Genomic DNA, 23,570 nt, shown 5'->3' with positions numbered 1-23,570 from the left:
AGCCAGTGGTTGTTTGTATTTGGAGGAGGGGCGTTCTCATGCTAGAGAACATTTGATTGGACAAAACTCTGTGTGGTGCAAGATGAGTCATCAATGTTTTTGTTTTCCCAATTCCCAAAACTGTAAAAAAAAAAAAAAAAAAAAAAAAAAAGTTGTTCACATGGATAATAGCTACATTTTCAAGTAAAAATGTACAAGGAATGTAAGTTAAAAGGGACACCTTTAGACCTTGTTTACCCCTAAAGGATGCATACAAGTATCTTTGTAACAAAAGTTACCGCCTCAGTGACGTATTTTGTACCTATTTCTGACTTTAAAGTTTAAAAAAATAAACACACAAAGACTTTTGTTTTTCGTTTGCTAGTGTTCTTGTTTTACTGCTACCACAAACGGCGAAGTATTTACAGTATACCGTTGCAAGCAAAACGGGTCAAAATTATCAGAAGACAATAGAAGGGGTTAAGTGTATTTTTGCAGTTTTGCCATAGCATCTCTTCATGCTGCTATTAGATCATATGCCTGAAGCTTCCCACAGGTGATTGGTGCCACTCACTGACCAATCAGGCGGCGTCTCGCTGCCATTGCAAAGTTATTAACCCTGTGGCAGTCTCGGACTGTCCCCGGGGTCTGCTTACAGCCTTAATCTGAGGCAAATAACTCCTCCATTTCCCTGCCGGATCTTTTAACGGGGTTGAGTTGTCGTTTAACCGAGGAGATCCTTTAATCGCGGTGTCGAACGGAAGGCAAAGGCGAGAGCGCGCGCGCGAGAGAGAGACAGTATGTCTGACGACTGTGCCGTTTGTTTGCCAAACACCACCTTGATGCGTTACACAGTTACGCTGTCTGAAACACTGAAATGTGGCAAATCCAGGACAGACCCGTGTAGAGCTCTGGATCTAGAGCTGGTAAGTCTCGACTATCTGTCTGCCTCCCGTTTAAAGTAGATCGAATAATGTCGTTTTGGTAACATAAAGGCTTGCTGAATGAGCGAATCCAACTGAGAACTTGGCAGTCGAGCGTCAGCATATTTCCAACATCATTGTCACATCAGCCCGGAATAACCTCAAAATAGCTTCTTTAGAAATGTCGTAATTGTATGATCGCTCGCAAGCTGTTTGGGTGTCGAAACAAAGCCGAAGGTGCACTTTTCGCGCAGGTTAAACATCTGCAGGTTTTTTACTGCGGATGGCCGCATCATCTCCGCACATTAACAGTCTACGTGTCCTCCTCTTTGAAAGCTTGCGTCGACTCGTTTTTTCTTTTTCTTTTTTTTTCCGCGGTTAACCAAAATAGTAGCAGTTTTTATGTTTTCTTCCGCTCCGCGAGTTTTGTTGTTCGTTTACGTAGAATCCGGATCGGAGTTACATAATGTGAACGGTCAAACGGATTTGTCGCGAAGCCAGTGAAAATGTGTTATTGTTAAGTGTTTTAACGTGGTGGCGCTATTGCAGATTTGCTTTCCATTAATTCGAGGTAGGAAACAACAGGGAGCAGTGATATACCCCTTTGTTGGTACAAGAAAGCTGCGTGCATTTGCACTTATGTCATACTTTGGCTGTTGTCCCAGAGATATGGCAACACCTTAACCCTTGAGGTCAAGAGTATGGTCAATGCTCATGTTTATGTCAATGTGTATGATAGGGATGGACGATGATGCAGGATGGACTGTTACCCCCCTGGAGGGTCAGACGGGTACATCGGTGTGGGTCTTCTGGGAGCGGAGGTAAAGGCACACTTGCACTAGATTGTATCTTTGCATATTATAAAATCCCTACATAAAAACACGTGATTTCATATGTTATAAATGCAGTGCTTTTTATTGTCGCACACTTTTAAATCTATGCTTTTCTTGCTTATTGTATTGTGGTCTTATGATGTAAGTGCATTGATGTATGAAGGAGAAAGTATATACGAATGCTTTAGCAAACAGAAGGGGAATGGTGAAGGTTTTTGCAGTGAAACGTGATCTTGTGGGCGTCTCAATACCGCCATGAGGCACTTGTCTCTTTGCTTCTAGTGGGAATAGTGTTTGAGATTATGCTGAAACATCTCTAATAATCCCTTTTAAGGGAAATTATGGCTTTGTTGTCGTCTTTGGTAGAAATTTACAAAAGGTTCACGTCTTTGATATAAGCTGCATTGCTTCCCTGATGTTCCAATGATGATAGTCAAGTTAACTTTGTCATTCTGCCATGTGTGGGGATATAAAAGGGAAAAATGTTGTGCCTCATAGTGCTGTATATAAACATACATAAACCATACCTATTGGTATGTTACATTTTATGCCGCTGTCAAATCATAGTATAAGAAGTACTTGATTAAATGAATGTTGCTAGTTAAGTAGGTTACTCTGAAGTGACATGATGTAATGAATTAGGTCAGTAACAAACTAGACGTTGACCTAAAAAAAGTAATCTCAATTCAGAAGGATGAATAACTTCATCCTTCAAACATCAAATATGATTTGACTTAAAATTATTAAAAAATCTAACATATACAGTTCTTTTTTTCTTGACAAATATACACTGCATTTTATTTTTTAACTGAGTGAAGAAATTAAGTCATTCATGCATTTCGATTAACTAGTCCTAATGTTTAATTTCAAAGTTGTATAGTTAAAGGGTCATATGATGCTTTTTTTAAGGATCATTATTTTGTGTATTTGGACTCCGCTTTGGGAAAGTGTAAACATTTGGGCGGCATTACGCAAATATTTCCAAATAGTGACATAGATGTGTGGGGGCGTGTTTATCCATCTTTGGATTTGAGACTTTAGTCGTTGCAACTTTACAGATCCTCATGCACAAACAGCTTGTAACACTCCAAATAGAAAGGAAAAATCTGAAACAGAAAGAGCTTTATTGCCAAGTATGCTTGCGCATACAAGGAATTTGTTTTAGTGACATAAGCTTCCAGTACACAGAGACAACAACACAAAAACAAATATTAGGGAAATAAGTGTATATACAGTTGAGCTATAAATGATAATAAAATAGGATTGAGTGAGATGCAGGGATGTACTAGGATGGAGGGGTAACATAAATATAAGGAAATTGCACTTTTTTTTTTTTGCATAAGCATAAATAGAAATTTTATCATATGACCCCTGTAATATTCAAAAGTTATATTGTTTTGAAACCCTCTATATAGTTTTTTTTTAATCTATACATTTTTTTTAAGAAATTCATACTTTTGCCTTGAAAGCATATTGGATTACATATTAATTGTTACATTACAGCTGATTTCTAAAGGTTTTATGACAAATGTAAAAAATAAAGTAGATTATGTAAAGAAGCTGGGCAAGTCTATACTAATAATTTAAGAACGAGCGTCTTTGAAAAGACTTTATTATTCTATCGTCCCTTTCCCCATAGCCCATCAGTTAAATTCTCCTGCACACCGGTGAAAAAGACATGTTTTTGAAGAGGCGCGCTCTGCTGAAGGTATGGGTGTGGTTTTCACTCCCCCCCGTCTCTTCGCGCCACACGAGCGCATGCGCTGTAAACCCGTGTGGGAATGGCTGATCTGGGATCAGGGGGTTGGGCCGCTCAACACGAGCGGACCGTTAAAGAGTGTTTTTAATGTCCGCCATGTTGGCCATGGCGCACTGAGCCTGGAATCAGGGACCGGAGCGCGCTGGAGACACACACCGAGAGAGAGCGACCCACACCCGGCCTCGCGCCTCCGCTCGCCCCGCCAGCTCCACCGAGCGACCCGTGCGCTGCTGGACACCGAACCGGCATCATCCATGAGAACTTTAACCGGACCAGTAGGGAACATTAGGGGATCGGATAGATTTATGCTGCATCTCGAATTATAAAGAAAAATGAGTAAACTGTCGTTTCGGGCGCGGGCGCTGGACGCGTCCAAGCCTCTACCCGTCTTCCGCTGCGAGGACCTGCCCGACCTGCACGAATATGCGTCTATTAACCGGGCAGTGCCACAAATGCCAACGGGGATGGAGAAAGAGGAGGAATCGGTACGTTTTATTGCACAGAGTCATGTATTTTGAAATTAATTTCATTTTTATTCTCAGAGGCGCGTCCCTTGCTTCTCTGCGCCAGTGTACACAAAATGGCCGCCATTTCTCCTGCAGAAAAGCGTCAAATACGTCGCTAGGGTCCGAGGCGGCCGAGGTTTCGTATATTCGGCCCAAACTTTAGAGGTTTTTCTCAACAAATATAACCTCGGAGGTGATTGATACACAGTATTTTAGACAACAGACGGTTTACGGAGTACAAAGGAGTCACGTGACCACGGGCAAAGCCACCATTTTGTTGATTTCTTAGAGCTCCGTCAAGGTGCAACACCGCGCGCTGAACTAAAGGGGGCGCCAGTACCTGCGCCCCTTCCCTTACACATACAACCATCACAAATTAACACCCAGCAAAATAATTGGTGCAGTTTTCTGTCTCACATTTTGAACGATTCAATGGTAGTGTTTTATTTTCTAAAGAGCCATACGCTTCACTGAGAATAGCTGTCATGTCAATTAAAGCATAAGTATATTTCTTAGTAATTGGATGTTTCTAATCAAGGTACTCTCTGAGAAGCATTTACATTTATGTGCATTGTGAAATTCATTGGTGAATAGATCTCTGAATTGACAGAGGAAGCCTACATGGCTCTACCAGTCTGTTTAGGTGTAGGCAATGATCCATTTGACCGCTGCAGGGGCGCACAAGGCCTTGTTTTGTTTTCTCAACACAGGCATCTAAAGCTCTTGACAGCTGCTTTTCATCTGTACATCCACATCATGCAAGCAAACATGATGCACATCTCTCATGAGAAGCGGTCTTATCTTTCAGCACCTATTAATGTGGAACTATTTATATCAGATCCATTAAAGCTAAATAATTTCCCTCATGACTTTTGTCTGTGTATTTTTGTATTTGTATCCCGCAATGCAAAAAATAAAGCAAAACATTTTAAGCTGATATGTAGTCTTTCAAAAAAAAAAAAAAAACATTTTCCGCACAGCTCTGATAATGTGTTGGGGGGAAATATGTGTGTAGTAAACATGTCTGTTCAAAAGTGATGGTGTTCAAATGCAGGCTAACCTCAGGACTCTGGGACAGGTGTCAGATGTTTGTGTGTGAGACGGTGCTGCTGTCTCACTCAAGAGTGTTTTATTTTATACTAATAATGGAGTATCTGGGGGGTCAGAGTGACCACATCAAATAATGTGGGCTTGGTCAAATAAGTGGGTGATATATGTGGATTTTCAAAGCTGGATGTGACTTTCATTACCGTGCACATCATTTCATATTGGCATAACAATCAGTGGTGTTTTTATTTTCTAAGATTGTTTATGTGTACATAGAGTAGAATATTACCTAATTGTTTACATGTAAATAAAGTAGAGGTCAGTGTCTGGGATTGAAGCGTTGTTGTGTTTGAGCACGTGTAATTGTTTTGGTTGGGTTTGCATCTGACAGATCCAGCTCTGCTGTGTCAGGGGCTTTCCTTGCAGCGCGTAGGCATCGGTCTCCGTTGTCGATTAGTACAGTCTGTATCCATGTTTTGGTGTTTTTTAGAAGTGGTATGTTGTGAATTGTGCTGACAGTGTGCTTGTGCTGTTTATCAATTTGCATATTAACTACTATTTCTCACCTGGCCCCTGCATTGTTTTGCATTTGCCCTGTTGCGTTAATCTTTTACTGTTGTGATGCTTTGAAATGTGATGAATTTATCAGAAATTAGATGTTTATACAATTTTTACAGCTATAAGGTTTTCAGGGCCATATTTTATAGATCACTGTGTTTGTCTTTGTGTATATAGCTTTTCTGTCTCCCATGAATGCATCAATGCTTGTATCTTCATATGCAGTATTTGGGGATTATAAAGAAAAATAACAATTATGTGCAATAAGGCAGTCTAAATAAGCTCAAAATGGATACAAATAGTAGTTATCCAGCAAAAAAATATCATAATGCATGATTTTATTAAAATGTGCAATTGTATTTTGCAATGCATGATTATGTATCAAATGTGACAGTGGACCACAAAACCAGACAGAAGGGTCTTTTTTTGAAAGCTGTATAAATAAGCATTTGATGTATGGTTTGTTTGGATATGATGATGTTTGGCGGAGAAATAACCGTTTAAAAAATCTGTAATCTGAAGTTGCAAAAAAATGTCCCAATGAAGTAGAGCTGGTCCAGAATATTCGATTATTTGTTTGGTAGGTTGGCATTCGATTTTAAAATTTGAGGTTCAAATATTCAGGGTGTTTTTTTGTTTCTGTTTTGTTTTTAACACCAAACGGTCTTCATTCATGTTTTTGTTATTGTGAGGCAGAACGGTTGTAAGGACTGTCAGTTACAGTTATATTTCCACGTGAGCCTGGTACGGCGTGATGTGATTATCAACCGTTCTTGGCCCAGAATTTTAGGCACGGTTCGATAACCGTGATGTTAGAGTGGGTTTGTGTGAATTTTGCTAAGTAAAAGTGTGCTATTTGATAAAACAGCCAAGTAAACAGCTACGCTACGTTTGAGACAGTTTGGTCTGTTGAGGAAACATTTGCGCTCATTGATATTATACCCGTCGTCACCTTCGGTTTATTTTTCACGTCAAGAGTTGTCTTTTTATCTGTTACATAATGAAGTAAATATCAGATAAAAAGTCTCAAAGACAGAAAATATCTGATCATCGTCCATACCACTTATATTACATAAACCAAGGCAACGACTGACGCATTTGTATTGCATTCCAGAGAGCGCCGTTATCAGCACCACAGTGGAAAATAAAAGCTATCCGTGCTGACTGGGACGGAATAGAACGGTTAAGCAAAGACTTAACCAAATGCTGAAGACCTCTCTGAGTGGGAGCACTTTAAATTGAGTGAGGACGAGACAAAGGCAGTGAGCCAAATATGTGATTTGAAACTGGTCTACCACAACAACACATCAAGTTTAAAAAAATCACTGCTTTTATTCTCTGTTAATCTGTAATTTTACACATTATAAAAACGTGCACTTAATTTGCTTGAAAATACTTGGGAATATGGCAGCCGTAAAAAAAAAAAAAAAAAACATACAGTAGCCCAGTTTAATAAAAATTTGTCTAGATTAAAAGTCAGGGGGGCAGGGTTTCATATTTGTTTTTGAAGCACCCCTGGGCGCCGCCATTGGCTAGCGGACCCCCACCTGCCATTAGCATTCCATTGACTCCCATTCATTTTGGCGTCACTTTGACAGCGAAGAACTTTACATCTGAGGTGTTTAAAGACTCAATTTGTCCATTCATTATTTCTAAAGAAACACGAAAATGTATAAAAGGCTCCATTACCTTGTATCTTACGTTATGTTCCCATAGAAGCAGTTTTTGTAAAAATAGGCTAACGATTGCGTCATAATCAGTGACCCTCTGTCGCACAGTAGAGAAATTACCGTATGGACAGGAGGAGAAGCTTGCAGACAATCTTTTACTGTCTATGAGGCTATCGGAGGGACATGGAGGCATAAAGTCAAGGGAGATAATTAATCAGAATACTTGCCAAAATTTTCTCCTGTTTACGCTCGCCTTCTCTGCAAGATTCGGTGGGTGATTCAGATTGACTTCACTTGTCTCCGTTGAATCCAATGGGGTCGCTGTGTCCATTTCTTTTACTGTCTATGTTAAAAGTATTGCTCTTAACAGACCTGTGTTTTGTATCACTAGTTCAGTGTCCATTCTCGGTAGAGCCCGACCGATATATCGGCCTGCCGATATTATCGGCCGATATGAGCTAATTGCATTTAAATCGGCATCGGCTAAACATGAGAAACAGTCTCATATTCTTCACTCATGTTATGAGTGTTGCATAGTTTGCCCACCAGAGGGCGGTCTGCAGCTCCAGAGTTGCAACAGCGCCAGAAATCCACAAAGAAGAAAGCGATCAGCCAAGCCACCCAGGTGAGTCTGTCGTTCGTCATGTGAAATGATTGTAGATTTAGTTCATACACTGTATATAAAAACGGTGTGGTAGTTCTAGTTAACGGTCCTATCATTATCACTTCTAAATATTCTGTAACATCACTTACAGCAGCTAATGCATTGCTATATTAGATTAGCCACAAAGCTAATACCATGTTTATCAGTGGAAGAGCGCGAACGTTAATAAGAGGTCGAACTATAAAGTTAGCGTTTAGTGCTTATTCTATTGCGGTGTGTTTCCCACATAATGACCGCGTAATGGGCCTTTCACACAGGACGCGGTATGCACAGCGCTTGGCCGCTGGGTTTAGCGTTGCCCTTCAGATACAACGCGATTTGCCCTGCTCTGCGCTATGGCGTAGGCAGAGTTTTAAAAACTTTTAGCGGGAGCTCTTTCATAGTCTGTTGTTCCTCTTTTCGGTCAGCAGCAAACATGTATCTGTCCCGTTGTAAGAAGCGAGCGATAGCGCTAGTCCTGCTGATGAGAATTAAGAGAGAAGCAAGGAAGAAGAAGCTACCCTCAGGCCCAGGGAACAATTTGGTGAATTCAGGCTGGTTACGTTACTCTAACGCTAATATAGCTTCCTTTTTAGCAGGCCCCTTAAATGCTTGCTATTAACTTGTTTGAAGGTGGTTCTTCTCAAAATTGACAGCGGTGTGTTCATGGCACTAACGTTAACCATTTTGATTCAGACTGCACAAAGAGAAGAGGAGAAGATATACGGGTCCGTTGTGAATGTGTCTGTGAGAGCAAATATAGTGTAGTTACAGTAACTACAGTAGGTGCGTCAGAAATGATTAAATCAGAGGGGACATGTAAATAAATGTGAGCTGAACAAGCGCTTTTTTCTTTTCTTTTTTTTTTCTTACATATTGTTTCAAAGCAGCTTTACAGACATAACAGGAAAATGTTGAAATAATATTGTTAAATATAAGGAGGTTAATACCTATTGCTTGACAAATAAAAAAAATATATATATATTTCTCATTTTTGCCTATGTAGGAGATCCCTGTTTATTATTATTATAATTCTAATGGTGACATGAGTAATGATACATGGTGATATTATTAATACACATGCTTATTCTTTCTATGTCTCTCTTTCTGCCCTACAGATGGCTGAAAAAGGTGAATGATGTAGCAGCAAAAGTGTGGGACTACTTCTGCAAATACTTTAACTTTAGTATTATAATTTATTTACAGTACACACACAGACTGTTAAAATCAGCTTCAACTGGAAGAAAGTAAAAGTGTTAAATGTTTAAAATCAGACTGTTTTTTGATCGTTAAAAAATATATACTTTTGATGTGCAATTGTTTAGTGATTGAGACCGTAATCTAAGGCTTTTTTTTTACATAAATCCCTTCTGGAAAATGGTTTATACAGCCCACATACATAAAACAGGCAGATATTTTGCCATTGAATGTTATGTAAGTGCAGCTTATAGGAAATGGGTCTAATATCCAGTTTATTTTCAAAATCAAAATATCGGCTTATAAATCGGCTCTTTTCAAGTTAATATCGGCATCGGCCCCCAAAAATCCATATCGGTCGGGCTCTAATTCTCGGAGCATATTAGCACACTGATAACCATATTATTGACAAATTACATCATATTTGTATTCTGCCTAGTGTCAGCTTTTTATATTTGCTTAATTTTTAACCTCTTAAGACCCTGTGGCACGATATGAGGACATTCTATTTTTGTGAATTTCTCTGAGACTGTACATGCCACAGTTTGTCTGGATGTTTGTACAGAGCACATTCAGGGCTTTTCAGAGATACCAAATGATTGGATGTTTCCCCATGACAATTTTCTCTCCTTGTCTTCGAAAATGTCTCTTATGGCAAATAATTATTTTGTTACTATCATTAAGTCACATTTTTAAACTGCGTGTCAAAATCAACATCTCAAGAAAATGTTATGGGGTTTTAAATCCAAAATGACTGTTATGAAACAGGGTGTTGATTTCCTCATATGACGACACCGGTACTAAAAGCATGTTTATTACACATTTTGGGAGACCTAACAAATAATTTACAGGGAAAGTAATTCAGTATTCAATATTCTATAAAATATTTAATGAAAATCTTGTCAATTACTACTCCCATTATTACACTTTTCTTTTTTTCTTTTTTTTTATTGCGTGTTGCTCCAAAAACACTTTAATATTCAAATCTTGAAAACGTATCTATTGGTGATTTAAAAAAAAAAAAATTTTAGTTTTTGCCTATGCATGTTCATTTACAGGACATATTATGACTTATGAATGAAATGTGCATATTTTTTCATTAATTTTTTTAATGCTGTAAACCAGTGGTTCTCGATTCCAGTCCTGGCGCCCCCCTGCTCTGCACATTTGTACATTTCTCTTATCGCTTCAGACTTTTGTTCTATTCGAACATAAGTGCCCTGCGAAGTTGACATCACAGGATATTCCACTATAATTCCGAAGTGAACGTAAATGTTCCATTCAGAGTCCTCTGAAGTGTGCGGGACATGAATTTACATTGTATTTATTTACAGAGGTATATGTCAAACTTGTCTGCGTGTGAAGATGTTCCATCCAGTTGAACCCCACACTTGCATTTGCAGTTTAACTAGGCTAAATCTTATTTTCATGCGTTCATGTAGGAACACCATCTCCAGCGGGCCATCTCTGCTCAGCAGGTGTACGGGGAGAAGAGGGACAACATGGTGATTCCTGTCCCAGAGGCTGAGAGCAACATCGCCTACTATGAGTCCCTCTACCCAGGGGACTTCAGGATGTCCAAACAGCTCATTCACATACAGCGTGAGTCATACAGCCTTTATCCAGACCAAATATCTCCTTCAGCTTGAGGTTTGTGTGTCCTTCATGCCTTTACTACTCACTTCTCTGAGCTGTGACACAAAAGGCAGCAGACAGGAAATAACATGTTTCATGCTTTTAAGAGCCATTCAGAATTACTTGGGCACTGGTAAATTGCTTCTTGTAATAGAAGAAAATAATAGTCTGTTATATTATACAGACAAACAAATAGCCCCAAAATCATTTAATTGGAGTCAGTGTTGCAATGCGTCTGCTCATAATGGTTAAAATTCAGTTTGGTGCCGCAATAGGCACAGAAGTTGACTACATGGTTTGAAGCCTGCAATGAAACTTTGTTTATCATGGTTTTGGTTCACAGTAAAACTTCTCTAACTCTGTTTTTCTTTTTTTTTGCACCCTCCAAACTGGTCCCGCTACATACAGCATTTAGTCTGGACACCGAACAGCCAGATTATGACCTGGACTCTGAGGACGAGACATTTGTAAATAAACTGAAGAAGAAGATGGACGTGGGAGCCCTGCAGTTTGAAGAGATGATCGACCGGCTGGAGAAAGGCAGCGGACAGCAGGTAACGGGTGGGCAGAACCGGGAATTGTCAGAAGATTTGGAATTTAGTTGTAGTTTTGAACTATTTTTTTTTAATGGTTGTGGGTGGGCGTTCACACCAGACATGACTTGCGCAAATAAATCGTACTATTCGCATGTGGTTGGATGTTTGAACATTGAGTTTACTCTCTTCATTCATGGGAGGGTCTTCTGCCAGTTCAGTTCACGCAGCATTGTGATTTCAACCACCATTGATTCTGATAATTTTCAAAATATTACTGTTATCATGTCATGAAATGTAGTTTTAAAAGTATTGATGTTCATTATCCTGTTATGTTGTTTTCAACAAGTTTAATATGAATTATTCTCTTTCTCTCAGCCGGTGTCTCTACAGGAGGCCAAGCTCTTGTTGAAGGAGGATGATGAGCTGATAAAGGAGGTGTATGAGTACTGGAGCAGGAAGAGGAAAGCATGTCAGAGCGGCTCTCTCATTCCTGTGGTCAAACAGGAGAAGCGTGATGGCTCCAGCACCAGTGACCCGTATGTGGCCTTCAGGCGCCGGACGGAGAAGATGCAGACACGAAAGGTGAGAGGGCAGTGCTCATCAATGAATTGACTCTGCTTATGGAATGACGAGAATCCATTCACACATTATCTTTATCCACAGAATCGTAAGAACGACGAAGCTTCTTATGAGAAGATGCTGAAGCTGCGTAGGGACCTGAGTCGAGCTGTCACAATCCTGGAGATGATCAAGAGACGAGAGAAGAGCAAACGAGAGCTGCTGCACCTCACACTGGAGATCGTAGAGAAGAGGTGCTCATAAACATATACAACCTGGAAATATAGACTTATTTTGCAATTTTATCTTTGTATAAAACTTTTTTTTTTTGCACATATATAATGAATGCACATTTTAATTGATTTATATTTTCTCAGCAAATGCTAATATGCAATTATTTATATAAAGGCTGTATATTTTATGTATTTGGTGATTTTAGAAATTTTGAACTTAACATTTTGAACAAATTTTTGCAGTTTAAACCATATTATCAGTTATTTTTGCAGTCACAGAAACCTTGGAAATTAATGGAAATTCACTGTTTTGGGAAACCTGGTATTCTAGGTGAGTTGGCACAGGAGTGTGTATCGTTTAAGCTTCATTGATGTGTGTTCATTTGTGTGTGTAGGAATGGCATGGCTGATTTCGGAGGTGAGGTGATGGCAGAGGTTCTGGCTCAGAGAGCTCTGGAGAAACCAGTCATCCCTCTGATCCCAATCACCAACAGCAACCAGTACAGACACACGGAGCATGACCGGGTACACACACACACTCTTATATTTCTGTTTATCTGGGCCATTGGGCTCCCCCTTATAGCCAAAACATACTTTGCACAAGTACACAAGTGCTGTGTTTTATAAAACGGTTATCTTTTGTGTTTTGTTTCTTCTTAATTGCCTTAATGTTTCTGTTAGCACTGTCAGAATTAGCGTGTTAATGTAGGCAAATTTTTTTTTTTTTTCTGTTTAACTGCTTTAAATATTTAACACTGGGCATGGCAAGGTTTGGCCACCCCACTCAAAACTGCTGCTTCGGTTACTTTTTTGCCATTAAAGCCACATCAAACAGGAGGCTTTTCAGACGCACACTTCAATTTCACTTCATGCTGTATGCTGTAAACCGTTATCAATTCATATTAAAGCATTAATAATACTCTTGAGCGTACGTGTCAGAACTGGGTCACGTTATGCAGCGGCAACTCTTAAAGTACGAGCAGCCAAATAAACATCAGGGATAATCTTTAATTGATTGACAGCACTAATTTCTGTGTTCATTTGGGTTTGTTACTTCTGTTCGGCTGAAGATGGATAAACCAGAGGTTGTGCGGCAAAAACGGAAGTATGAGAAGAAGTCCAAGCCATTGCCATTGGCAGGCTCTGCCCATTCAGGCCCAGCAGTCTTTAACACTAAAGACCTCAATCAGTATGACTTTCCCAGTTCAGACGACGAGCCCTACTCACAGGTACACTGGTTCAATGACAGATTCACAACAGATTTTTGTTTGCTCATTTTTTCTTGACTTAACACGCTCTTGTTTCCTCAGATGCTCTCCGGCTCTTCAGAGGTCGAGGAGGAGAACGATCCAGATGGTGTGTTTGGGTTCAGGAGGAGAACAGGCTGTCAATATCATGCTGTACGTTGTGAAGCATCCTGATATGCATGAATAAGAGCGTGTTGTAAGGTTGCAGTCTAGGCTGTATTTTATTAATAAATGATTCTGTGTTTTCCTCAAAGGCACGTTCAGGACCTATGGGCGGTTGGCCCTGGTCAGACCCTGCCGAGGGCGGGCTAGCAGATGTGCGGTATCGCTATTCTCTCACCACGCTCACCGTGCCACGACGATGCCTGGGGTTGGCACGTCGGCGAGTGGGCAGAGGGGGCAGGTGAGTTAAGACCGTTAAATTACATAGTCATACATAAATAACTGCAGTTTGATTCAGTTAATTAAATTGTTCATTTGAGGACTTTGTTCAGCAAATAATTGTGGTTTCAATTCATTTTTAAAATTACCCACGTAGTAAAATTAGTTGTTTAATTAGACCGTTAATTACATTTTTTGGGGGGGAATATTTTTATATAATTTTGTAGATAAATGGAATTGCATATGATTCAGTTCATTTGTAATTTGCATTCTTCATCTGATCAATATTTGCGAATTCAGTCAATTTGCATGTAATCACATAATTTGCTGAGAAAATAAACATTATTTTAATTTCAGTTATTTGTGAATATTTTTTAACCATTGACCATTTTTATTACTCTTATGTGTGATTTTTAAAGTTTATTTTATTTTTCAGCAAATACCTTCACGCAGTTCTTTTGTAATGTATTTTTTCCCTTTTTTTTGTTCCTTTTTTAATGTGCATATCGTGGTTCATTCAGTTTATATATGCATGTATGTGTGTGTTAACTCATTGTGCAACAATAGATGAATTCTCTCATGTTTGTTTGTAGGGTTTTGTTGGACCGAGCCTACTCTGAATGGGATACTGTGTATCATGGGCTGGACCCGGATTCCCCCACATTCCCATCGTCGTCTCCCACCCAGCAGCCCAGCACAGATACCTCACACACCAGCACAGATACCTCTGCCTCCTCCTCCACCTCACCAGACCTCACACAAATCCTGCTCAATATCAAAGCCTGTCGCTGGAGGCATTTCAAGCCTCGGACGGCACTGCCAGACGACCCCGACAATCCTGAGCACTGGTCTGCCCGGAGACCCCGCCGCGGCTTCCTCATCCGCCCTATCAGCACGCTTCAGACACAGAGAGGCCCTGCCTCCTCCGCCAAACCACGTGTCCCTCCACCCACACCCGGTGGGTCCCCTGATGCCAAATAGTTCCTGAGTGTAGCTGCTTTGTTCTTTTTCTCTGGTTTTTAATGAGTTGTAAAGTTAGTTTCAAAATGTTTACAAGACTACCAGAGTACCCCTATGAAAATGTTAGAATAACTTTTGTCAGCATAATGTGATGATTGTGAGTCTTGACGTGAGCAGTACCATCAGTTTTTGGCATGTGGTGATCTTTTCTCTGCACATGTGCTCCTGCAGCGTTCACAGCGGAGCAGTACCAGCAGCACCAGGAGCAGCTGGCACTGATGCAGAAGCAGCAGCTTGAACAGGTTCAGCTACAGCAGCAGGCCGGCAGCACAGCCATCACCAACAACCCCCAGGTGAGCCTCCAGTGTACACTACACCTGGCATCTTTCCTAGTGCCTTGCTTCATGTCCTGTTTTAAAGTAGTACATGAGAAAGTCTTTCATTATCTGAGAAAATATTTTGTGTGGTATCGGTACTTAATTCCTGTTCCCAAAATACTTTTACAGTTTATGTACCCTTTTCACTAGATTTGTAATGGTAATGTGGAAATGTCAATGCACATTTGTCACGATACATTTGTGTTTTATTAACTTGGCATTAAGTTAATACTGCTATTGACATCTTGCTCTTTTTGAATGATGTGTTCAGTCTCTTTCACAGCCCCCCCCCCCTTTAGAAAGTCTTGGAAACACTCTTAACTATTGTGACAAATGCAAAATGTACATTTTATTGTAATTTTGTTCCGTTCACCATTATAGTAGTTCACCCCAGTATTTTTAATAGGGTCCATATATGCTTCTCTTTATATAGGTGTATGTGTTTTCAGATGTTACATTTTAAAGATGAACAGAGATGGGATGAATTATAAAAAATAAAAACATGAATATTATGTATTATTGATAATAAATGCAGTGTTATGAGCAATAACAAGGTCAAGGTGTGTTGGCATCATGTTTATGTGACGGCAAACCATTGGCAATTCCCATAATGTAACAACCTCTGCTGTTTTGATCACACAATATCCTTGAAAATTTATGAAAAGGCTGTTTTCAAGTTGAATTTTTATCTAAACCACTGAACAGATTTTGTGTTACTGAGCTGCTGTTTTGTAACTTCATTTGTTTTTTGTACCTCAGAGTTTGGTGTCGAAGACGATAGATGCTGCTGGTGCTCAGTTTGCTGCCTCTGCACTGGTGACTCCTGACCAGCTGATGGCGCTCAAGAGTAAAGACGAGGGAGTTGGTGTCAATGGAGTCGTCTCAGCCTCAGGTTGGTCGTTCTTAACTATATGCATTCACCATTAATATATTTATCAGCATGCAAAGAATTCTGTTCTCATGAGCTTCCATCATTTGACTCGGCAGGCGTCTATAAGGGCTTACATCACACGAGCTCTGCAGGGTCGTCCATCCTTGCGTCTGCGGGCCCTACCTCCACCTCATCCCCCTCCCCCGCTGCCACCGCCTCCACTACTAACAACGGAACCTCCTCGTCCAATCACCACGTCAGCACGGCCGGCCCCGCCCCTGGTCAAGCGCTGATGGGCGGGGCTGTGAGAGTGAGCGTCCCCTCACCAGCAGGGACCTTGAGCGTGCGGCAGCTGCAGCGGCAGCTCACTGTTCCCGCCTCTGCCCTAAAACTCGCTGCCAACGCCAACAGACCCATCCCAAAGGTCACCGCGGGGTCAACTTCCCTCGACATGGGGCCCAGGTGAGTAACTGTGGGATCAAAAGAAAATTTCTGGTTGAATAGAAATTAAAAGTACCGTGTGTCGTCAAGAAAAGAAAAGCATTAAAGGGATAGTTAAAACATAAATGTAAATGGTCATTTACTCATGTTTTACTGAACACAAAAACAAATTTTTTTTTTTTTGGTAACCAAATAGTTGATGGTAGCAATTGTTTGCGTAATATTTTTCCATACTATGGAAATCAGTGACTACTAACAACTTTATGGTTACTAAAATCCCTAAAACTACCAAATTGAAAGCGAGTAGAAAATGACAGAATTTTCCATTTTGAGTGAACTATCCCTGTGCTTTTCCTCCAAAATAAAAGCTTAATTTAATATTTGAAAATGGTGATTTTTGAGACAGCCAAAGAAAGAATTATTTTTGTACTGTATTTTTTTTTTAAGTGAAATTACAATATTACAAAAAAACTTATGTAGTTTATCATTGATATACCGTATTTTTCGGACTATAAATCGCAACTGAGTGTAAGTCGCATCAGTCCAACAATACATCATGAGGAAAAAAACATAAGTCGCACTGGACTGTTATTGTTATTTAGAACCAAGAGAAAACATTACCGTTTACAGCCGCAAGAGGGCGCTCTATACTTTTTGTTCTTTGATTTGAATTTGAGGTCTCTTAAGTTCTTTGTATTGAATTTGTCTTGCAGGGAAAATCACGATCAAGAGAAACCTCCGTTAAATAGTCTAACAGACAAAACCGTTGCTATGGAGGTGACGTAGCCCCGCCCCTCAAGCGTTCATACACCACCTCTCAGTCGAGGCGTCTCCTTTAGGTGCTATGCATCATAGCGAAGCTGTTTCCGTGGCAGCCGTTGGGACTTAATTGCAATGCTCATGTTTTGTTTTTATCTTTTTCCAAAATTTTGTTACTGTTATCAACATCTGTAAATTATGAAATATGGAAAATATTCTATGTACATACATATTTGTAATACACCCCCTTGTATATAACATTACTTGAATACAGAAATTGTTCATTTGTGATGTTTTGCACTTGGGAAAAAAATCTGAAAAAAAACTGCGATTTTCGTAGTGTGTGTATGTGTTGTGTGTCTGAGATTGTGAATGTTCAAAATGTCTGTGAGACTGTATCTGAATGTATGTCACATGCATGGTGCAAAACCTGCTGTTTTATCTATTTATTGTAAGGTGTTTACAAAATCTTTTTTTTTTTTAGTTTCTTTTTTTTTTTTATACACTGTAACCTCCTGGGTTTCTGTGCAGCGTGTGTGTGCATGTAGCTACAGCAGTTGTATGTGAACATCTCTTGGAAAAAGCAGCAGGGGTTTTTGTCTCTCTCTCTCTGTCCCTCACTCACTCTCACTCATGTGGCTGCTCCCACTCCACTCAAGCACTATTTTTTTTTTTTTTTTAAACAATGCTGCTTTATTCATTTTTTTTTCTGGAATCTGAGAGACCCTTTTTTATTTGGGGTTTGTGAAACTTAAATGGGTTTATTTTTATTACCTCTGTTGTGATGACTGATTCTACGTCCCCTGTGTTGAGGAGCGAGTCTGTTATTTGTGTGTAACAGTAGTTCTTAAGGGAGAGGACTACAGTGACATCGTCATCATCATCAACATTCCACTTTATATGAAAACAAGGAAATCGAACAAAAAAGGGACGTTTTGTTTCCTGTAAGACTTCATGTTGGCCCGTGCTGTGGGGTCAGCATGAGCTCTCTTCTGTGAAGAGGACGGTACTTCACAAGGCTACTCGTAGTTGTTGTTTGTATGTACCACAATCTGAATGCCCGTTCCAATGGCATCATCTATCTTTGAGGTGTTTTTTTTTTTTTTTTTTTTCAAGTCCCACCTGGAAGAATGAATTAAAAATAATAATTGACAAAAAATTAATAAACCCAGGGCATTAAGTGTTTGACCAGCACAACTCTGTGTGTCATTTCTTCTTTGAACAAACACCGCTGCTTCACGGAGTGGTCAGGATATTCTTAAAGCTGTGCAGGTTTAGAACAACACGGCTGTGCAAATTATGGGTTTTATTCTTGGGTGAACTATTCCTTAAAGTGGTACTCACTAATTCTTTAATGCAAATCAGTGGACATCTGCAGGGACTTTGCTTTCATGTTTTATTAAACTTTCACATGAGCTTGTAGCTAAAACCAAACCGGGAATTCCCAAATTCTTATTTTTTACAGTATTGCCAAATCAAATAATCCAATGAAAAGAACACACTACTATAGTTACATGAGATTTGTCTGCTTAATTACTGACGTATGAATGTATATCCAGAGGAAAACTGACCCCCCTGGTATAACCTGGGTTTCTCCCGAGGCTTTTTTTTTTACCTGGAGTTTTTCATTCCTTGCCACAGTTGTCTTTGGTTTGCATATAGGAGACCATAACATTTTGTATCATGTATCTATTTTTGTTGAACTGCTTATGAGTGTGATATGACCATAATCTTAATTCCCATTGTTTATACACCGCATTTAAATGATAAACATCAACAAATAGTAAATGGACTTAATACACTAAATTGTTATAAACATCACAAAACCTAAGATTCATAATCCTATTTATCACATCATAATCAATAACCCCACCTTAAAATCTTTTTGTTTCTTTTGCATACAAACAGTGCTCAAAGTCTCACAGTATATAGAATTGAGCAAATCTCAACTGCTTGTTTGTATCATCAAACATTAACTTTACAATCACCCGGCTCTAAACTACCAAAAATTAATCATGAAACTGTAAAACTGATTTAAAACAATATGTATTTTGAAAAGATTGATACAAATAAATTGTCTTGACAACTATTACAATACAAAACCTAACTGCATTTTATATACATCTGAGTTGTCGTCATCTCCATCCACAGCTCTGGTCAAGATGCTAGTTATCATGCCATACCATTCATTTTTAAAACAAGGACCTTAAAAATGGAGAGAAACAAGAGATTAAACATGTATTAATTGTATATGAAAATAGGCTATTATACTGAAAACTTTTAATTTACAATGTTTACATAGAAATATTGTATAAATCATAAAAAGTAAATCTTTTGTTTCTGGCTATTATTTTACAGTTCTCATAGTTATCAATGCATTCATTTGTTAATCTTAGTTTTTACTTCGTAACTTCTCCATAGAAAAGCCCCAAGAATTCAAATGAATCATGGCCTTTATAATCTGTACATTTTTGAGACAGTTTATGGCAAACCGACCTTCATAACCAGAAAGCACAAAGCATAGCATCACTACAGAGTCAATAACAAACCTGACATCTGTTTTTAATAGAAAATAATCAGTGTAATAACAATTGTTTGTTGGAGAAACAGACTAAAATGTAAGTAGCTTTGACAGGTAATGAACTAAGAGATTGCTCCTCAACTGGGTTTGTGCCACACAAAATGTTATGTAACTTCAGAAGACTTGGAATTCGGTTGTTAAGTGATGACGTTATTAATAATAAAAAAAAGGTATCCTTTGTAATTAATAATGTGTTGCTTTTGCTGAAATTTTATATACACAAATGTAAAATTTTCAAAATCCCTCCAAAATTAGTGGTTTTTAAGGAGGAATTTAAAGTATATTCGGAGACCGTGAGAAGGATGAAAAGTCCTAAAGCAGTGTATTTGTACTCCTTATTGGAAGACTTTGATTTTATAAATTGAATATTGTCCTACTCCCCTACTTTATATATTTATTTGTTCATTTAATTTTATTTGCATTTTATTTAATTTTTTTCTTTTTTTTTCTTTTAGTTTTATTTTCACCTAGGCTTCAACTTTTCTTGCCTGCTGATGTGAATATGTATATTGTGTTGTAATATTTGTATGTACGCTCAGGTTTGTTTGTAAATCTGAAACTTCAAATGCCTTTTTTTGTTAAGGTTCAATAAATGTCAATAAAAAAAAAAAAGGGATGACGTAAGAAGCGCTGCTTCCGGGTCCAAGCCTCAACTCGCTTCACTTGAGAATACGGCCTCAGCAGCCGTTTATGAGCACTGTTTATTCATATTAATAATTTAAGCTAAACGCTTTCAAACTTACGGTATACACTACAGTCTCCGTGCTCACAGTGTCCCAAACACAAATCATTTTTTTATATTTTTTTTATATTTATATTTTCATTGTCTGGCTATCTGGGACTTCGGTATGGAGTTAAAGGTTAAGATTATAACTTTTTCGCTAATATTCTATCACATTGTGAGTTTATATTAGCACCTTTTGTTGTTTTCTCGTGGTAACTGATAGAGTGTTTGGACACGGAAGCACTGCTACGTGACGTCAGACTTAACAAGCGAATATGCTGAACAACAGGGTTCTAAATTAACTTTTTGATCACCAGCCAATGTGGCTGGTAACTTCTAAAGTTACCAGCCAATCAGAATTTCCACTAGCCATTTTTTTTTCTGGTAAAAATAACAAATTATGAGTGCCACTGAATGCATTTGATCATTTTATTAACATTGTTGGCATGAAAAACCGTACTCATGAATTCATAAACTGTTACCTTGGTTTAACAAATCATGCCCACGAATTTCCAATCCGTGCGCTCAGTTTTTGTAAACCGTACCCTCGGTTTTTGAATCCATACCCACAAATTCATAATCCGTGCGCACACTTTCACAATCAGTTCCCACGGATCTGTAAACCGTACTCACGGATTCATGCAGCAAGCTCCTGTCAAAGGGTTAGTTCGCCCAAAAATGAAAATTATGTCATTAATAACTCACCCTTATGCTGTTCCAAACATGTAAGGCCTCCTTTTATCTTCGGAACACAGTTTAAGATATTATAGATTTAGTCCGAGAGTTCTCAGTCCCTCCATTGAAGCTGTGTGTACGGTATACTGTCCATGTTCAGAAAGGTAAGAAAAACATCATCAAAGTAGTCCATGTGACATCAGAGGGTCCGTTGGAATTTTTTGAAGCATCGAAAATACATTTTGGTCCAAAATAGCAAAAACGACGACTTTATTCAGCATTGTTTTCTCTTCTGTGTCTGTGTGAGAGAGAGTTCAAATCAAAGCAGCTGGATTTCCGGTTCGCGAACGAATCATTCAGTTCACCAAATCGAACTGAATCATTTTAAACGGTTCGCATCTCTAATACGCATTAATCCACAAATGACTTAAGCTGTTAACTTTTTTAATGTGTCTGACACTCCCTCTGAGTTTAAACAAACCAATATCCTGGGGTAATGAATGTTCTCAAACAGTACATTGACTGTTGATTATTATGTGGAATAGGTTTAATAATAATAAAGGAATAATCTTATAATAGCAACTGATTATTATTGTACAATAAACCTGGCATTGTGACTAACTCTGTTGTAAATTGTTTTGGATAAAAGATTCTTATGCATAACCTGTATAATAATATATAATAATGATAAAAATAAAGTTATTTTTATCATTTTAATTTGTAGGCTAAATAAATGAGTACAAGAAAATAATTCATAATTCATCATTCAAATAAGCGTAACGGCGCTTATTTAATGCCTGACGGCGTTATGAAAACAGCGTTTTAAAATTAATAATTTTGAAAAGCACGCGTTTTCTGGTCCACATGGCTTTCCATACGCGTGACATATCCTCTGGGCGCAATTCAAGCCCTCCTGTATGGAACGCCAAATGGGTCAGAATACGCATGATTTTCAACGGCGTATTAATTTTAAAACGTTTTCATAACGCCGCCAGACGTTAAATAAGCGCCGTTAGGGCCGTTACATAGTGGCTTTCCATACAACGGGGTAGTAGAGTCGGTGATATTAGTAGAGTTTTCCCATCGCGGTTGCAATCTCTCTCCATGCATTTTCCAACGCTATTTTATTTTAATGTAATTGCGATGAACTATCGTATAAATGTGGATGAATACGTATAAGCTCGCATAATTTTTCCTCTTCGCCTGCCATTGTATAGGGCTTGGGCGTCGTGACGTCATTACTTGGCATGGCCGCCACGTTGAATGTTTCCTTTACTGCTACTTCGGACTACTGCGCAGTGTTTAGACATACTCCCTCTCATCCGTGTGTCTTAATTTGATGAATTAAAAATCTATTTTAACCATTTTCAACCGTTGCTGTATTGTGGGGTGTAATAGCGCAACACATAATAGCCATGGGGAAAATAAAATGAGAATGGGTTAACTTTACACCGCTTTCCTGCTTGGAGGCACGACTACACAGACCATAACATCTGAATATTAATTTATATAGCTTAAGTCAACATTGAAAATCAGGGAAATTTCTCGAGTTACTCATCCAAAATACGGAAATTTCAACATTCATCTTTTTGTTGCTATCCCTCTGCTGACAGCAAAAATTTGTACTATAAAACTGCTGCATTAACTAACGTTAAGCGATTTGTGAAGCTAGGTCTCACGTGACTTTAGTTACAGATTGGCGTGAAATCGTGCTCTCACAACAACAACGCTATCTTAAAAAGCCCAACATCACGCTAAGGTTGCTTTCAAGTAATCAAAACGATGCTTTGAAAACATCTGTTTCGCTGGAAGGACAAGGAGTAGCAACAGGACAACAACACAGAGACTTGACAGGTCTGATGGAGGGGCTAAACGGGATATTTTACAGGAAAATACTAAAACGGGAAGACAGCGGGAAAACAGCTCAAATACGTGAGAATCCCGGAAAAACGGGAGGGTGGACAGCTACTAACTACACTTTTGAAACACATTGTTAAAAGGCCATGTGTGAATGGTTGTTAGCACTAACGGTTACTAAACTAGCAACTAGGTAACATTAGAGCACAGCTTACCGGATTACTGTATACTGTTTTGCCGCTGTTCCGTTTCTATGATTTGCAGCTCCTGAACCCATCCATTTGTGAACTGTACATGAGACTTGACTTGTAACTTCGGAACTATTCTGAAGTGTAGGCGCTGAAACAAACAAGGTAGCCGAAGATATCTGTAATGCAAATGTGCGGCAAAAAGTCTCCGTCGGTACTCCACTATTTGTTGGGAATTCCATATGGATCCAAACCGTTAATAGAGCCGATTTTGTCCACATACCGGTCCCTGGCATCCCTATTTAGCGTATCCCTATAAATCCACAACCTTTTCGCGATTTTGACATCTTTTTTTCTTTCTACCAACTCTGCTCTTCTCGTTCAACTGGCTGTATGTTTACATTCGCGAAGCTGGCAACATGGCGCCACGTC

At 39.0% G+C, this 23,570-nt stretch overlaps 1 protein-coding gene across 2 annotated transcripts; it reads left to right on the top strand.

Moving 5' to 3' along the window:
- Window positions 1-746: 746 nt before the first annotated feature.
- On the top strand, window positions 747-17,317 carry LOC113045363 (enhancer of polycomb homolog 1-like). 2 transcript variants are annotated; one of them, XM_026205709.1, is made up of 15 exons: window positions 747-905; window positions 1,642-1,723; window positions 10,558-10,717; window positions 11,159-11,304; window positions 11,662-11,868; window positions 11,950-12,098; window positions 12,473-12,602; window positions 13,148-13,306; window positions 13,388-13,477; window positions 13,579-13,727; window positions 14,299-14,663; window positions 14,897-15,018; window positions 15,802-15,934; window positions 16,030-16,375; window positions 17,068-17,317. In XM_026205709.1, the coding sequence occupies exons 2-15, from the start codon at window positions 1,661-1,663 to the stop codon at window positions 17,138-17,140; spliced, it is 2,292 nt and encodes a 763-aa protein (XP_026061494.1). In that variant the 5' UTR covers window positions 747-905; window positions 1,642-1,660; the 3' UTR covers window positions 17,141-17,317. The 2 variants fall into 2 exon arrangements, with proteins under 2 accessions (XP_026061494.1, XP_026061493.1); XM_026205708.1 differs by lacking the exons at window positions 747-905; window positions 1,642-1,723 and adding an exon at window positions 3,505-3,979.
- The last annotated feature ends 6,253 nt before the right edge of the window (window positions 17,318-23,570 follow it).

This window comes from Carassius auratus, chromosome 27, assembly GCF_003368295.1.
Source record: "Carassius auratus strain Wakin chromosome 27, ASM336829v1, whole genome shotgun sequence".
NCBI classification, from domain to species: domain Eukaryota; kingdom Metazoa; phylum Chordata; class Actinopteri; order Cypriniformes; family Cyprinidae; genus Carassius; species Carassius auratus.
This window is presented reverse-complemented; position numbering and strand designations above follow the sequence as displayed.